The 17,136-nt window shown below is 38.4% G+C and overlaps 1 protein-coding gene across 4 annotated transcripts in view; it reads left to right on the top strand.

Annotated features, from left to right (window-relative positions):
- Nucleotides 1-1,174: 1,174 nt before the first annotated feature.
- LOC110022985 (vacuolar fusion protein MON1 homolog) overlaps nucleotides 1,175-17,136 on the top strand; it is an 89,400-nt gene continuing 73,438 nt past the window's right edge. For 3 of the 4 annotated variants that reach the window (XM_020722162.1, XM_020722160.1, XM_020722159.1), the window contains exons 1-6: nucleotides 1,175-1,771; nucleotides 9,327-9,406; nucleotides 9,506-9,577; nucleotides 9,716-9,755; nucleotides 10,846-10,947; nucleotides 11,153-11,274. In XM_020722162.1, coding sequence (XP_020577821.1) covers nucleotides 1,364-1,771; nucleotides 9,327-9,406; nucleotides 9,506-9,577; nucleotides 9,716-9,755; nucleotides 10,846-10,947; nucleotides 11,153-11,274 — 824 coding nt within the window. In that variant the 5' untranslated portion in view covers nucleotides 1,175-1,363. The remainder of the gene's footprint in view (nucleotides 1,772-9,326; nucleotides 9,407-9,505; nucleotides 9,578-9,715; nucleotides 9,756-10,845; nucleotides 10,948-11,152; nucleotides 11,275-17,136) is intronic. The other variant, XM_020722163.1, reaches the window with a different exon arrangement.

Here is a 17,136-nt window from a genome sequence, read left to right on the forward strand (position 1 = left end):
AAATAATAATAATAATAAAAGAATATTAAATCAAATGCTTCTTTAACCGAATTCTCTATTTCCGAATGTGTAAATGGCCCACCCCAAAAATAATGTGAAGAGTAATGAATTAAAGAATAATTACAATATAACACTATAAGTATCTCTTTGACGAAATATCACCTATAAAATTATTAATAGGCTAATTTAATTGCCACAATGACGTTATAATATATATTTATCAGGAGAGTAAATTTGAACACTTTAGCTTTAAAAGAACAGGACATAAATGAAGAGCTATGATTAAATATTAATAGAATCACAAGCCACATTTAAAATAGTAGCATAATTTTGATGTTTTTGTATTGTTAAAATCTAGCTAAATGTCAAATTTTGCATCTTAACGAAAGGCACAATGAAGGGGGGAAGCATTGCGTGCACCCGAGCAATCATTGATTCAGTTTCATCATAGCTAATTGGGATGGACTCATCGCTAGATTAGCAACCCTTAAACAAAAGAAGTAGAATGAAACATACTCAACTCTAAGGCCAATTTAATTATTAGAAGTAGAATGAATAGATTCAACATACAAATCACTTGAACATATAGAAGTAGAATGAACTCATCCCTAGAGTCAAGTTGACCAAATATTCCATTAAACATACTCAACTCTAAGGCCTATTTAAAATCATGTTACTTGGTCAAAAAAGAATTGTCAATACTAGAATCTTCGAGGTTAGTTCTTCAATGATCAAAGCAATTTGGTGGTACTCCGAAAATATATAATTCTTCAATGATCAAAGCAATTTGGTGGTACTCCGAAAGTATATAATTAAAAAAAAAAAAAAAAAAAACTCTTCAAAATTTATTCTATAATTAATATGCTAATTTTGAAATCAATTTAAGCATATTTTATATGCTTATTATGCAAATTGATAACTAATTTTTTTTATTCGATATCATTAAAAAAATTATTTTTTTAAATTTGAAAATGAAATTGCTAGATGATAATAATTTTATTAATTTTTTAATTTATTGATGTACAAATATCTTAACCATTGAAAGAAGCACACCTGATTATATAATTGATGTCGCATCAACCCTTTTAGTACATTTATTTTTGTACTAAAGTTTGCTTACCCATAGTAAAATATATATGGGTCGGGCTCTTTGTTCTGAAATTTCAATGGGCCGGGCCCATTGTTCTGAAACGAGGCCATTACCTTCCTTGTGCTGATCTGTAGGTGAAGACCAGCAGTAATCTTCTGCTCGGTTCATCGGAGAACGACGGGTATGGCGCAGAGGCCTCTCGTTTCCACTCCCACCCTCGTTTTTCTCGCCTTCCGAACCCTAATTCACACCTAAACTCTTTTCTGTGTTTCCATGGACTCCGATCAAGACAATAAAGTCTCTCAATTCTCCGAGGACGAGCTGAGATTGGGTTACCTAAGTTTGGAGGACTCCCGCAATGGGCGTGAGAAGGTACGTCTTGAAAGTAATGGTTCTCTGCCGGCAGAATTTTATGACGCTGGGGATGATGTGAAGTCGGAGAATGTGGAGGTCTCGCCGCCGGCTGTGGTTGCGTTCGGAGAGGAGGGATCTTCCCAAGGCGAAATTGGATTGATAGATGGATCGGAGATGGAGGGAGAGGCGCTGCCTAGTCCTAGCAGTAGTGGATACGCAGGTGAGAGAGGAAGCAGTGGCGGCTCTACCGGAATCGGAGAAGAGGTGGATGCCAGTGGGAGTGGGCTGCACGATGCTTGGGATAAGGAGAACCGGCGTCATTATGAGGTGCGTAATGTTCAAGTGTTTTGAACTTGGATTTTGCCATGCATAGATGCGTAAAAACCAATGGGAGAATCGATTAGCTTTTGGAGTATTTGTTCGGTGAGTATTTCCTGCGTTTGTAAACTGATGTTGTGGTTGTGGATTGTTCAGGTGGCGGAGAAATATCCTATACAATAACCTACATTTAGTAAGGCGTTGATGTCCGACAACTTTCAAACATATGTATGCAGTGTAACTTTCTACAGAATAAATTCAAACTAAATACAGAGATTTTTATTTGATGCCTGAAAAATAAATGCGTTGGAAAAATATGAAGATCAAATTGATAATGGACAACAATTTAACTTTTTTAAGGAGGTGTTTGGCTGCAACAAAAGATTTACGTTAACGGATTTTGGTCAGTTTGTGACGGAGATGGAGCATGCGAGAACGACAATGTAAATCTGTGTAATCCGACTCATCCTCGGATTTGATAAAAATCCGGATTTACGCGATAGAAGAGACGAAACGGGGAGAAATAGGCGAAATGGGAGAGATTGAGATTCAACGTAGAATTGAATTTGGTTCTCCTTTTTTTTTGGTGTTTGGCTGGATTTAGGTGAAACCCACAATAAATCTTATTAAAAGTATGCTACGAAACACCCCCTAAGTATGAATGATGATAAACATGTAATTACGATGGATCATAAATATGAGAATAAAAACATAGTAAGTGTGAGATGTTCTAATTTTTATCTGTTTTAACATAACCATCATAAATATCTATTCAAAGGGCAGAAGATATCAAAATTATGAGTAGCCTAATTTGTGATGGATTTTAGGAAACTGTGGGTGGAGTGGGGTTATGTTGAAGCCTACCTTTATAAATAATTCATTATTGCGGCGAATCTCCTTTTTTAGTTTAGAATTCCTTCTCTAATGGCTGTTGTCTGTTATTCTGAAGTAGCCTTTTGCTTGGGGTGATAAACAAGTAAGAAGAGTAGAAAACTCAAGAGGCACTATAACATTTTATTGCATAACCATCTAATACACAACACGACCATGGTATTTATAGAATAGAGTAAGAGGTAAAAGGCTAGTATGCATCTATGTGGAGGGGGAGAGAGAGAGAGAGAGAGGGAAGCGGGAGGGAAGATGTTCATAATATGGGAAAAAGGGAGGAGTAATGGAAAGGAGATTTTGAAGAGTTCATGTGGGTTTTCAAAGGTTTCATGATGGTTATAATGCATGAAGTAATTATTTTGAGGTATTTCCAAGGCTTCTTAATAGTATTATTTTAAAGTAAGGAGAGAGGAGGGAGATAAGGGGCATTCTTTCTGATGGAGATGAAGTTGTAACAAATAAAAACTACTTGGAAAGTCAAAATGGTCATGTTGTGATGACTCACAATTATTGAACCAAGACAATGATATAACTGTAATTCTATTAACTGTTGTTAAAAAAGGAAAGAATGCCTCTTATTGGTGAACCGGTCTACTTGGGGAAGACTCATTAGTTATAAATAATGAGGGATGCATGTTGAGAGGGTTCAAGGGGAATGAAAACAGTTTATTAGAGTGAGGTAAGGAGAGGTTTTATGAAACTTAGTAGAGGATCTTGGGAATCTTGTACTGGGCTGATGAGAGAGAGAGAGTATGGCAAGAGAGCTCTTCTCTTAGCGATAAAGCTGTGTAAACTTGTTGATTGCCTTCGTGAATTGGTGTTTATTCCCTTTCCGTGGATGTAGTTCTTATGGACCGAATCACATAATCTTGGTGTTCTTGGTTACTATCTTGTTTTCTTATTCTGTGTTCTTTAAGCTAGCATTTGGTTCTTTGTGTTGCTCTTGGTTAGTTTATATTGCAGGGTGATTGGTAGATACCTCAACAAGTGGCATCTTCTGTGGGAAATTAGACCACGATAATGAGATCTGCCAAGTTCGACATCGAAAAATTCACAGGAAAGGACGACCTTGGCTTGTGGAGAGCCAAGATGCGAGCCCTGCTTGTACAACATGGCGTTGCAGAAGCACTGCAAGGACTAGCTGCATTGCCTGCTGAGATGCCCGAGAAAGATAAGAACAGTATCTTGGATAAAACTCATAGTATGATAATTTTGATTATGGGTGATAAAGTTTTGAGGGAAGTGTCAAAGGAGACAACGACTCAAGCACTCTAGGCTAAACTTGAACTGCTCTATATGACAAAATCCCTGGCCAACAACTCTTTTTGAAGCAACGTCAGTACTCCTTCAAGATGCATGAATGAAAATCAATCTCAGAGAAGATTGATGAGTTTAATAAGATCATAGATGATCTTGAAAACAACGAAGTTAAGATGGATGACGAGAATAAGGCTTTGTTGTTGCTAAACTCTATTCCCAAGTGTTATGAGCATTTCAAAGATGCAATGCTCTATGGAAGGGTGCAAATAATTTCTCTAGAAGTGGTTCAATCTGTTATCAATGCTTAAGTATTTCGAAGGAAACATGACATGAATGAGGAAATCAGTGGAGATGGTCTTACCGTTAGAGGAAGATAAGACAAGAATGATTCAAGAAACGGTCAGAACATATCAAGATTGAGATAAGGAAAGAAGAGCCAAAATTAATTATCAAAGGGACCTTTCAAATGTTACCATTGCCACAAGAAGACCACTTCAAGAAGAACAGTTCTGACAGGAAGAAAAAATATCAAGAAAAGCCAAAAGGATCAGGAGAAACACGTGTAGCCTCTGATGACTATGATTCAGCTGATGTTTTGATAATTATTGAGTTTGAATCAATCAATGAGTGAATTCTTGATTCATGCTGATCCTTCCATATTTGTTCTCATAAAGATTGGTTTGAGACACTCTAACTGGTAAACGATGGATCGGTACTACTTGGAGACAACAAAGCTCGTAGTGTTGTTGGCAGTGTGATAATCAGGATAAGGATGTTTGATAGACGAATACTGCAAAATGTCATGTACATACCAGAAACCAAAATAAATCTGATTTCTTTAGGTATGTTGGAATCTAATGGCTATTCTTTTAAGGCTGAAATAGTTGTATTAGAGTAACTAAAGACTCTTTAATTGCCATGAAAGAAGTTAGAAATAATGGTTTATATTCACTAATCGGAAGAACTGTGATTGATAACTTCTCTAATGTTATTCAATCTGAAACTGACATGCTCACAAAGGTTCTATCTACAGCTAAGTTCAGACACTGTCTGGACGTAGTGAACTCTACTAAGGTTTAATAGCCCATTGTGACTGAGAGGAGGAAATCATTATTATTGAGTTTTGTACTTGAGAGTCAAGGTGGAGAATTATTGTGATGACTCACAATTGTTGGACTAAGGCAATGATATAACTGTAATTCTGTCAACTGTTGTTAAAGAAGGAAAGAAGACTTCTTATTGGTGAACCGGTCTACTTGGGGAAGACTCATTAGTTATAAATAATGAGGGATACATGTTGAGAGAGTTTAAGGTGAATGAAAACAGTTTGTTAGAGTGAGGTAAAGAGAGGTTTTATGAAATTTAGGAGAGTATGTTGGAAATCTTGTATCGGGTTGATGAGAGAGTATGGCAAGAGATCTCATCTCTCAGTGATAAAGCTGTATAACCTTGTTGATTGCCTTAGTGAATTAGTGTTTGTTCCCTTCTCGTGGATGTAGGTCTTATAGACCGAACTACATAATCTTGGTGTTCTTGATTACATTCTTGTTTTCTTGTTCTGTGTTCTTTAAGCTAGCATTTGGTTCTTTGTGTTGCTCTTGGTTAGTTTCTATTGCAGGGTGATTGGTAGATACATCAACATGTCACATGAAAGTCAACATTGATGATGGTGATCAACTTTTGATAAAAAATGATAAAAATTGATTAAGTTGCTTTCAGATAAGGGATGGAAGGGTTTGGCTAGCTCATTACTCAAGTCCATAAAATCATTATTATCTGCCAAAAGATATCACAGGGTTACAATAGAAGGCTTAAAACAGAAAAATAGCTTGAGATTATAAAGGTTCAAAATACATGCGTGACTGAATGACCTAAGAATACAAATGTGCAAAAAGAAAAATATATAAAAAAGATTCAAACATGTTCTAAGTACTTGGTAACTATACTCTAGGATGACAATGACAACCATGATGTTCTGTATCAACAATTTCCGTCTTTGAAGATTTGCTATGGAGAATGAAGGTCCATGTACTTTTGCAGCTATTGCATGCCCAAATAATGCAACTAGTCAAAAGTAAGCTATGATTCCTCAGGTGTAAATAGGAATTCATCGCAAATAGGAATGCATCGCAAATAGGAATGTATGTCTTTTTTGCTGCGGTGATGATAGGACTCTAAAATCTGATCTAGATGATGGGATGCAGTAGGATGGCACAAGAATCACCGAATGAGTATCAACCTACTTTTTAATACTATTTGCAAAGGTAATAATAATATATGGGGCTTGTACAGGGTACAATGTTAAATTTGAAACATTAAGAAATTCTAACATCGATAAAGAGAATCATCTAGTAAGCATTATCATTTATCTTCTTCATAATTTTATATGAACTAGATTTATTGAGTGTTAATTATATCAGAGTTTTAGTTTAAAATCTTTAAAATTTAACTTCAATTAAAATTTAGTGTCCCTTGTTAAATTCTACATATTGTTTCTATGTTTCAACGTCAATTTTGTAATTATCATAACTCAAAATATGTTTTTTTTGCTGAATGTTTTGATATAAATGTGGTATTATTATGTTAATATCATATTATGTGACTTTACAAAGTATATTTGGAGTTGACATTTTATAAAGGAGAAACTTACGAAAGATCTAATATGTATATTCATAACTATTGGTAAATAATTTGGATATACTCTTCAAATGAGTATCAGAGACGGTTTTTTAAAAGATATCACATAAGCTTGGAATGGATGACATCCATTCATTTGCTTGATAGTCAGAGTGAAAAATCTCTATAATGTTTGCTATGGGAGAACCATTATGACCAAGACTTATTATACACACACACATATATATATATTCGTTTTCACAATGGCGTCGTCTGTTCTGATTTCACTTTGCTAGGGTTTCGCCATTATGGCGAAACCTGGTATCTCTTCGTCGATTTGCTCTTTGACGTGTTTCCTCCTTTTCGTCTGCGTCGTGCGGCGTCAGCTTCTTCGTTGCACGTCGTCTGTTCCGCGGCTGTTTCACGCTCGAAGAAGAAGAGGTTTCGCTCCTTTGTTTCGTCTTCCGTTGTCAGCTGCGTCTCCTGCGGTCGTGCTTCTGCGACTCCGTCTTCTGCTGCTACATCTCTCCTCCCTGCACATACGTGAGCTACTCGTAGTCCAGGCTCAATCCCTGTAGTTTTTCGTTGTTCAACTCCCTATTCCATGGCTACTGCTCTTTCTCAACCGCTGACTATTTCAATTTTAAATCTTGGGAAGGCTTCTTTTTTTGATATGATTGGCTCCATGAGATCAGATATCAGGTTTTTTCTCAGGTTTTTCATGAATCATTCGAAGACTAGGAGGATCGCAACCTTATTAAGAAGACGTGTAGGAAGAGTGACAAACTAGCTCTATTCTTCTTTGATGTTGAAATTTCCAATCTGATTAACAAGTGCAAATTCATTCTCCTTGGGAAGTTCTAATCGGGATATCCTAAAATGGAAATCGTTCGAAAGACTTTTGAAGATCTCAAACTATTAGGACTTTGGAAGGTTGACCTCTTTGATGGGAGACATGCGATGATACAGTTATCTAAAGTGGAAGACTATGCCAAAATATTTTTAAAAAAAATTATGGCAATAGATGGAAAATATATGAAACTGTTTAAGTGGTCTTCTGAATTTGACCCTAGCCAAGAACCACTTGTAGTTCCGATCTGGTTTAAACTACCTGGCCTAAAGTTGAGCTACTTCAATCACCAAGTCTAATTTTCTATTAGAGCTGCACTAGGGAGACCTATGTAATTGGATACACCCACCTTCAATCTAACTAGGCCTTCGGTTGCAAGAATTCTTGTTGAAAGGGATATCACCCTCCCTGATGTGGACGAAATATGCCTCGGTACTGTCCACAATGGGTATTGACAGCCAATTGTTACAGAACAAAGACCTTACTACTGCAATCACTGTAAACTATTTGGGCACACCCTTGTTAAATGCTTCAAGCTTCACCCTCATTTGAGATCGGCATGTACAAACAACTGCTTCAAGCTTCACCCTCATTTGAGATCGGCATGTCCAAACAACATCATTCATGAGGAGGAAAATATAGAAGACATAGCAGACACTGTTAATCTTCCAGAAATGTTGAATGAGAATTTGACTCATAAGACTACTCATCACCAACTAGATCAGCAGCTTCCGCTTACTGTTGTTGAGGCAGCTCTTCCTCAGATCACAATTACTACGAATTTTGTGGTAGCAGATGCTAGCCCTTGCCGAACCACCTATTGTGAGAGAAGAGGGTACTCAAGTTCTGGAGGAGTGTTAGGATGGTGTGCTGCAGGTTGAGTCAGATCAGCAGTTTACCTCCATCGAAGATCCACCTATTGTTCAGACGGAACTACCTTTGACAGATTATTGACAGGTTTACAAATCTAGGAAGAAGAAAAAAAGAATGCTAGATCTCAGTAATTCTCAGGATGATTGTCTCATATTTTCGGGCGGAAACCCACATCTCAGTATGTTGCTGGACTCACTCCCTAGATCCAGGGAAATTGGAAGTGGTATATCCACTGACTACACCCGCCATGATTAGAAGTTGTTTTCTTTTTGTTATATTTTTCGGGGTTATGTGTAGTCGTAATCTCTGTGAGTGGGCTCTTTATACCCACTCACTAAAATATTTGTATCCTTTCTTTTATATCAAAAAAAATTTTGCTTTTTAAAAAAAAAAAAAAAAATCTTTTTCACGGTCACCTTATTGATTTGTAGGATTTCTACTGCTTATCAATTTGTGAACTACCAGCGATTTTTTTTTTCTCTATTCAATTTTTTTTGTTAGGAATGCATAAATTGTGTACTTGTTAAATTGAAGTATACTCAATGAATTCTCAGCATTTACTTTCCTGTTATCCACAAGTTTTGAAGCTCCATTCGGCCATTTTCAATTTTCATTTTTATTTCTTAAACATCGTTTTGCAGATTGAGGCTTTTGCACCATTGTCATGACTTAGAACATTTGTTATGAACTTTAGTTTCAATTCATGACAGTGCAACTAAAATATGATTCCTTGCTTCATTTGTTGGATGCTATGTTTTGTTAAAAGGTTTTGCTTTTGAGTCACAATGGGCCTTCCATGTGAAAAATATTTAGTAGTTTTTGAGGATGATGTCTGCTAGTGATAAAAATGTCATAAATTTTCTATCATGAAATCACTTGTATTTATCTTGAGCAATTTTTATCTGATTTATGTGTTGTGTTTCCTTTTTTTAGGGGGGGGGGTAACCATCTGGTGTCCCCTATTAATTGTGACAAGATTTAAGGTGGCTTTGATGCAGTTTTCTGTAGGATTAGTTTGCATTCCAATGTGTCATAGTGGACATGGCCATCTGATTATATTTTACAAGTTGCATGCAGGATGATTCATCTGTTTCTTGGAGAAAACGAAGGAAACATTTTTTTGTGTTGAGTCACTCTGGGAAGCCAATATATTCTAGGTGCAGTTTTGAGATTGCTATCGAACATTTTGCAATTATTACTTCTATTGTTTTGTGCAAAATTCTGCTGCTAGCATTGACTGTTTGATGTTTGTTCAGGTATGGCGATGAACATAAGCTTGCAGGATTCTCAGCAACCTTGCAAGCCATCATTTCATTCGTTGAGAATGGGTAAACCCATCTATTTTGTAGCAACCAGCAAACCTCTTCTTATCCATTTAAAACTGCTGACCTTTTTGGGTGATACATTAGTATGTTCAACAAATACATGCAAGTAAACTTATTTTATGTTTTTAATCCAATGTACAGAGGTGATCGTCTGAAATTTGTAAGGGCTGGAAGACATCAGGTCAGTTTATTTTGTTCAAAATTTGTTTTTTTCATTCTTGATTATGTAGGTTTCATAAAATTTACCTAATTGATAAAGTTTGTATATAATGCATATTATTCAGCTGCACAAAATTCAGTATCCCATACTTTTATTTAGAAATTTCATTCTACATTACAATTTTGCTTAGCCATACTATTGGCAATAGTTGAGCATCAGGATTGTACAAAGTAGAATAATAAACCTTCTAGAACTTTTCATTTTGCTCTGTTAAATGGTTTAGCTTTTCAGCATGAACTCTGTTCTTGTTTGAAGGATAATGTCTATTTCATTCTTGCTCATGTACTTGTAAAATTTCCAGTGTGGTGATGTAAAAGAGCCGTTTCTTTCTGATCTGCTTCTTCACTTTTTTATTTCTTTCTAAGCTAAGAAATACGGCTACATTATTGAAACATCATGTTTTGATGCATGAAGAAGGTCTTGCATAATGCTTCATGGTTGCATCGAAGTGAATACAGACGTTACGTGGAAAATGCCTTTGATTGTATCTTGCTACTTCTGTAATTATGTAGTCATTGCATGCTGCTTGAAAATACATAAACGTGTAGATCTAGTCAACAAACATATTAAGGGGCTGTTTGGAAAGCAATTATCATATAGTTTAAATGAAAGTATTTGGTCAATTTAGCTTCATTTATTAGAATTCTCAAGAGGTGAGCTAAGTGTGGCTGGTTTTAAATAATTGTGGCAATCACTCGAAATTCAGCTGATAAAAAGTCGCATTTTATTCATTTTGCTCGCATTTTGTGCCAGTCGAAAGTGTCCCCTAGCATGTTTTCCAGTTCACGGGGCCATCTTCCTTTTGTTCCTTTGATTGGATTTGAGTTATGGGATTAAGTTGACATAATTTGCACAGACATTTTTGTATTTTGCCAATTGAGATAAAACTACATTTGCTTTATGCGCAATAGAGCTTCTTAATCTTGACATTTTCAGTCCCATTTTTGTTAAGCTGAAATTATCAATTCCATCTATTACCTTAATGCTGTATTATTTGGTTTTTTACTTTTGATCTGCTGGTATTATTTTGAAGAGACTATTGCATGTCCAGGTAGTATTTCTTGTGAAAGGCCCTATATATTTGGTCTGTATTAGCTGTACTGAAGAGCCATATGAAGCATTAAGCGGTCAATTAGAGCTTCTCTATGAGCAGGTAATTCTTGTAAATGATTACTAGATCACACTTCAAACAATCAATAGATTAAGAGAGTGACTGGCAAGGTCTGTTCTTTCTGTTTATCATATATGATATTATTTGTACTTTTGTTGTTTTAGCATGCCTGTTTTGTATCTTATTAACTTACATGGAATTAATTTTTCATCTTTTGATCCCACTGCCTTAACTTTATTTTTTGCAGATGCTGGTTATATTGACAAAGTCAATTGACAGATGCTTTGAGAAGAATCCAAAGTTCGATATGACCCCATTATTGGGAGGGACTGATACTGTTTTCTCCTCTTTGATTCACTCATTCAACTGGTAGTTATCTATTTCATATGCTTACAAAAAAATTAAACATCAAATATTCCCCAATTATTTTTATGTGACCAATTTAGTCCTGAAGTGTCACATTTATCTAGTTTAGTCCCTCAATTATACACAATTGATCAGAAATGACCCCTTAAGTAGAAATGATGATGTTAAATTGATCCCAATTTAGTCCTCGATCCCAAATTAGAGAGACTATTTTGGATTAATTTTTTGCGGTCAACAACAACAAACAACAACAACAAAGCCTTAATAAAGCCTTAATACCACTACGTGGGATCGGCTACATGAATCCTTTTTCTTCATTGCGTTTTATTTAGTGTCATATTTTTACATAGATCTAATAAATTAAGATCTTTTTTTATGGTTGATGCACTAAATTAAAAAAAAAATTAATAATTTGGTGCTAAATTTGTAGCATACAAATATTTTAATTGTATGTAAGGCTGTGAATTAACCTTGCTCTTACAAAATGTGAATTGGCAAGTAAGGATATTCATGTCAATATGGTTAGTTTTGATGGATGCATTATACAAAACTATTTTTTTTTAAAGTTGATCACGCTCGATGCTGATGTTTATGTATGCTCGGGAGGAATCCCGTCACTTCCGTCACCCCAATTTCGTATGTGAGGAATCTAGTGCTGTGTGAATTGGTCCAAGCCAGGACCGACCAGAAGAAGCCAGATCAACCGACCCAGCCTAGATTTGGTATGGGCAATCTCAACGCCCGGGTGAGGCCTGTCAGGCCGCGCATCATCTATCTATTGCTGTCTCGTCTTTGATTGCTTGTTGATTTTGGTTCTAGAGCGTATCAAATTAGTATCAGAGCAAGATCTTGTAGAATGACAACAAAATAAGTGGATGTGCTGGAAGAAGTTGGGCAAATCAAATCGAGAATGGAAGAGAGGTTCTCCACCATGGAAGACAAATTTTCTTCCATAGAGAGCCGAATGAAGGATGAACTCGAGAGCATATGAGAGATGTGAGAGATGATGAGGAAGCTCATGGAGATGCAATCCAAGATCATGCCGACCGTTCCAGTTGTAAATCCTAACTTGGCCAGGTCAGAAGGGAAGGAGATTGAATGAGAGGACGAGGAGGACATCATCTATCACCAAGAGCGCCCCTCTAGGACTCTGAGAGAGAGGGAGTGGAGACTTTCGATGGAGGGGGTTGGGCTGAAAATTGAAGGGATGGTGCAAGGGGCGCAAAAGTGTCTGAAAACTGGAGGAGGGATGATGCAGGAGGAAGGAGGAAGGAGGAAGGAGGAAGGAGGGAATCGGGAGTTGGGTATAAATTTGAACGGAAGACAAAGGAAGGAGGAAGGAGGAAGGAGGAAGGAGGGAAGAGGGAGTTGGGTATAACTTTGAACGGAGGAGGGAGTTTTATCCTAGACACATGAGGGGAAATACCAGAGGAAGAGGAAGTTGGGTTGGAGATGCAAGAGTCAGAAAATTGAAGATGCCAATCTCGAAGGGGAAGATGCACATGGGTGGGTATATTTAGTGGAAAGATATTTTGAGGCAATTGGTTAACCTAAAAAGAGAAGCTCATGGCGGTGGGATTATGTTTGGAGGGAAATGCTTTAGAGTTGTTTCAGTGGATGGAGACAAGGTATCCGATGCAACCGTGGGAGGAGTTTAAGGATTGCTTGTGGTATTGTTTCTGAGTCATTCAGAAAGGAAACCTACACAAGCAATTCTATACTCAAACTCGGGATGAGACGTTTACAGAATATGGGGAGAAGTTATAGCTCTTTTTAGGGAGGTTGAGGGGTATTTCTGCAACAGGGCGGGAAGGGAACTTCTTGAAAGACCTAAAGCCCGACATACGAGCATCTATCTGACCATTGAGACCGTGTTGATTGAGGGAAATGATGGAGCTCGCACAGATGATGGAGGACAAAAAATAGGTAAAAAAATGCCAGTCGAGGTGGCAACCCAGGAATATTCTATAAGAGCTTCTTGACAACCACAACACTGAGGACCCAGAAGGTGTTGTTTCAGAAAGAGACGCCAATTGATAAAAATACGAGAATCCATTTCAGGGGGCAATTTTAAGCGCCCCACTGATGCAAAAATGCAGGATAAAAGAGGAAAATGACTATATCACTGTTGTGACGAGAAATATGCTTCAAGTCACAATTGCAAGGAGTGCGCCCTTCAGATCCTTTTAATTCAGGAGGAGGAGACAGTGGGTGAGGAATATGAGGAAGACGCTGTGGATAAGGAGCATCTGTATTTAAATGTAGCGGAGGTGTCCCTAAATTCGGTGGGTGGGATTCACTCCAAATCACAACATGAAAGTGAGGGGACGAATTTAGGAACAACTGATTGTAGTGCTCGTGGATAGCGGGACCACACAACTTTATCTCAAATCAAGTCGTAGATCAGCTAGGGTTGGAGCTGGTGACTACAGGGAGATTCGACGTCATGATGGGGACAGAGAAGGTGAACAAAAGTCGATGAATTTGCGAGGGTTGGTTCTGACACTACATGACCTACAGGTGGTGAGGACTTCCTTCTTGGACTTTGACAACATAGATGTGATTCTAAGGATGAAGTGACATCAGATGTTTGGGGAGATAAAGGTGGACTGGAAATCCCTAATGATGGAGTTCCAGGCGGAGGGGAGGAAGGTGATGCTAGTTTATGCAAAATCATGGTCTCGCTCAAAACCATGATCAAGTCGATCAGGAATGAACTACTTGGTGGGGTTGCAAAGTATAGGGGGGGTATGAGATCCCAAGTTGGTAATGTTTCTCGATAGGGTCCAACAACTCCTACATCAGTTACGAATGCTTTTCAGTAGCCCAACGGATTACCACCACCAAGGGAGCCTGAGCACGCCATTACATTAAAGGAGGGTGTCCCTCCTATTAGTGTGAGACCCTATCGATATCCTCAGTTCAGAAGAATGAGATATAGAAGTTGATCTGAGAGATGCTCGAGGCTGGGATTATCAAATCCAATGCGAGCCCCTTTTCCAGTCTAGTCTTGTTGGTGAAGGAAAAAAATGGTAGATGGAGGTTCTTTGCGGACTACCGCTTGTTGAACAAGGAGATAGTATTTTATAAGTTTCTTATTTCTGTGATTGATGAGTTGCTAGATGAGCTTTATGGAACAGTCATTTTCTCGAAAATAGAATTTAAGTTGGGATACTATCAGATCAGGATGAATCATGCAAATGCACACAAGGCAGCGTTTAGGACACATGTAGGACATTACGAGTTCTTGGTGATGTCGTTTGGCCTCATCAATGCTCCGACCACCTTTCAGTAACCTTACCTCAGGAAATTTACCCTGATCTTCTTTGATGACATTATGATCTACAGTCGTACAGAGACGAAGCATGTGGAACACCTATGGACAGTTTTGGAGAAGTTGAGAAAGCACCGATTGTATGTTGATTTGAAGAAATGTTCATTTGCACAACTACATATGGAGTATCTTGGGCATATTGTGACAAAGGCAGGAGTAGCAGTACATCCATCCAAGATTGAGGCTATGATGGACTAGCTTTTACCCAAGAGCTTGAAGGAGTTGAGAGGATTCCTAAGTTTCACTAGATATTACCGAAAATCTGTAAAGGGGTATGACACGATAGCTTGACTACCGACGGAGCAGTTGAAGAAAGTCAATTTCAAGTGGAGGGAAGCCGCAACATAGGCCTTCAAACATCTGAAGAGGGCCCTGACTAGTGTACCAGTATTACACTTCAAGATTTCAGGAGACCATTGGTGGCAGAGACAGATGCATCACAATACATATTGGGAGGAGTACTCATGCAGGATTAGTGGCTGATTGCTTACTTCAGCCTGATGCTTACCTTTAGGGCGACGCTTAAGTCAATATACGAGCGAGAGTTAATAATTATTGTGTTAGCCATTCAAAAGTGGCGGCCCTATCTTTTGGGAGGACATTTTATTGTCAGAACAAATCAGAAGAGCTTGTAGTACCTGTTGGAGCAGAGGATGGTGTCCGAGGAGCATCAAAGGTGTCTATCCAAGTTGCTGGGATATGATTTCGAGATCCAATATCGGCCAAGGTTGGAGAGTAAAGCAACAGATGCTATGTCGAGGAAGGTGGAAGAGCCCCAGTTGACGATCTTATCGGTACCCTTGGTTGAGGGAGCTAGATGAGGAACTAATGAAGATATGGGCAGAGTTTCTATAGGATCCGAACAGTCATCTAAGATATGCCATGAGGCGACAACTTATCAGGGGTGGTTCGTGTTACCAAGAGCATTGGAGTATATACCCAAACTACTGCAGGAGTTTCATGGCAGTGCGATCAGGGGGCACTCAAGGTTACAAAAGACCTGCAGTCGTATAGCGACAGAGCTTTATTGAGTGGGGATGCGTAGAGACAGGAAAAATAGTAGCAAAATGCGATGTTTGCCAATGACACAAGTACTTAACCACGAAACTAGAAGAGTTACTGCGGCCATTAGCGTTACCATGGAAGGTGGGGGAAGAAGTGACGATGAATTTTATCAAGGGGCTGTCACTGCAGAGGAGTTCACAGTGATCATGGTGGTCGTGGATTGCCTGAGTAAGTTTACACATTTCACTTCCTTATGACATCCCTACACTGCGGTCTCAATCACAACAGTGTTTATCCGGGAAGTGGTTCATTTGCACAGTGTACCCGAATTGAATTGTATCAGATAGAGACAAGTTATTCCTCAACCATTTCCGGAACGACATATTCAGGTTGCAAGAAACAATTCTTAAGAGAAGCGCCACATATCTTCCCCAGACTGATGGACAAACAAAGGTGGTCAACAGAAGTGTGAAGACATGCCTGTATTGTTTTGTATCCAATACACCGAAGTTATGGGCCAGTGGATTGCGTGGGCTGAATATTGGTTTAAAACTTCATACCATACAACGACACGGACCGCTATTTTCAAGATATTGTATGGGCGAGATCCATCTCACTTGATACATTATGGGCATAGTGAGACACTTGTATCCAACGCCGATCATTACTTGGAGGAGAGGGACATAATATTGGCCGGGGTCAAGGGACATCTACTGAGAGCTCAACAGATCATGAAGAGGAAGACATATTAACATAGCAGAGAGGTACAGTTCGGGCTCGAGAATATGACCCACTTGAAGCTGAGGCCCTATCGACAGAAGACCTTGGCAAGATGGAGGAGCGAAAAACTCTCTTTACGGTATTTTGGACCCTATGAGGTAATGACACGCATTGGGATGGTGGTTACCGTTTGAGGTTACGACCAACTTCAACAATACATCCCGTCTTTCATGTTTCGCAGCCGAGGCGTGCCATCAAAGACCGTAAACCCTCGTCATCACTGCCTTCGACACTACCAGAGGGCATGGAGGTAATTTTGGAACCTTTATAAGTTAAAGGAGTACAACAAGGGGTAGCGGGAACAAAGGAGGTTTTTGTTAAGTGGAAAGATCTACCAGATTATGAAACCACATGAGAGCCTTAAGAAGGAATACAAAAGCAGTTTCAAGCCTTCCACCTTGATGACAAAGTGTTTCTTTGAGTGGAAAGTATTGATACACAGGAGGAATCCCATCACTACTGTGTCGGCGCTTAAAAGGGGAAAAAGTTAATGTTTGGGGGTCGCCCGTAAGAAGCTGTCGGTCGCCGGAATCGAAATCCCGTCGCCCGCTTCGGAAGGACTTTTTAATTTACGTATATATATATAATTTTAGAAAAATATGAAATCAAACTGACCTCATATTTTTCACAGTTTAAATGAAAGAGCACTCTACCTCAAATCCTGTATCTATCCCGAGGGATAAACACAAGACTTGAGGATGAGGCTCGATCAAATAAACTAAGAAAGATATGACATCCGTTTGGTC

This window comes from Phalaenopsis equestris, unplaced genomic scaffold, assembly GCF_001263595.1.
Source record: "Phalaenopsis equestris unplaced genomic scaffold, ASM126359v1 Scaffold000203, whole genome shotgun sequence".
Taxonomy (NCBI): Eukaryota; Viridiplantae; Streptophyta; class Magnoliopsida; order Asparagales; family Orchidaceae; genus Phalaenopsis; species Phalaenopsis equestris.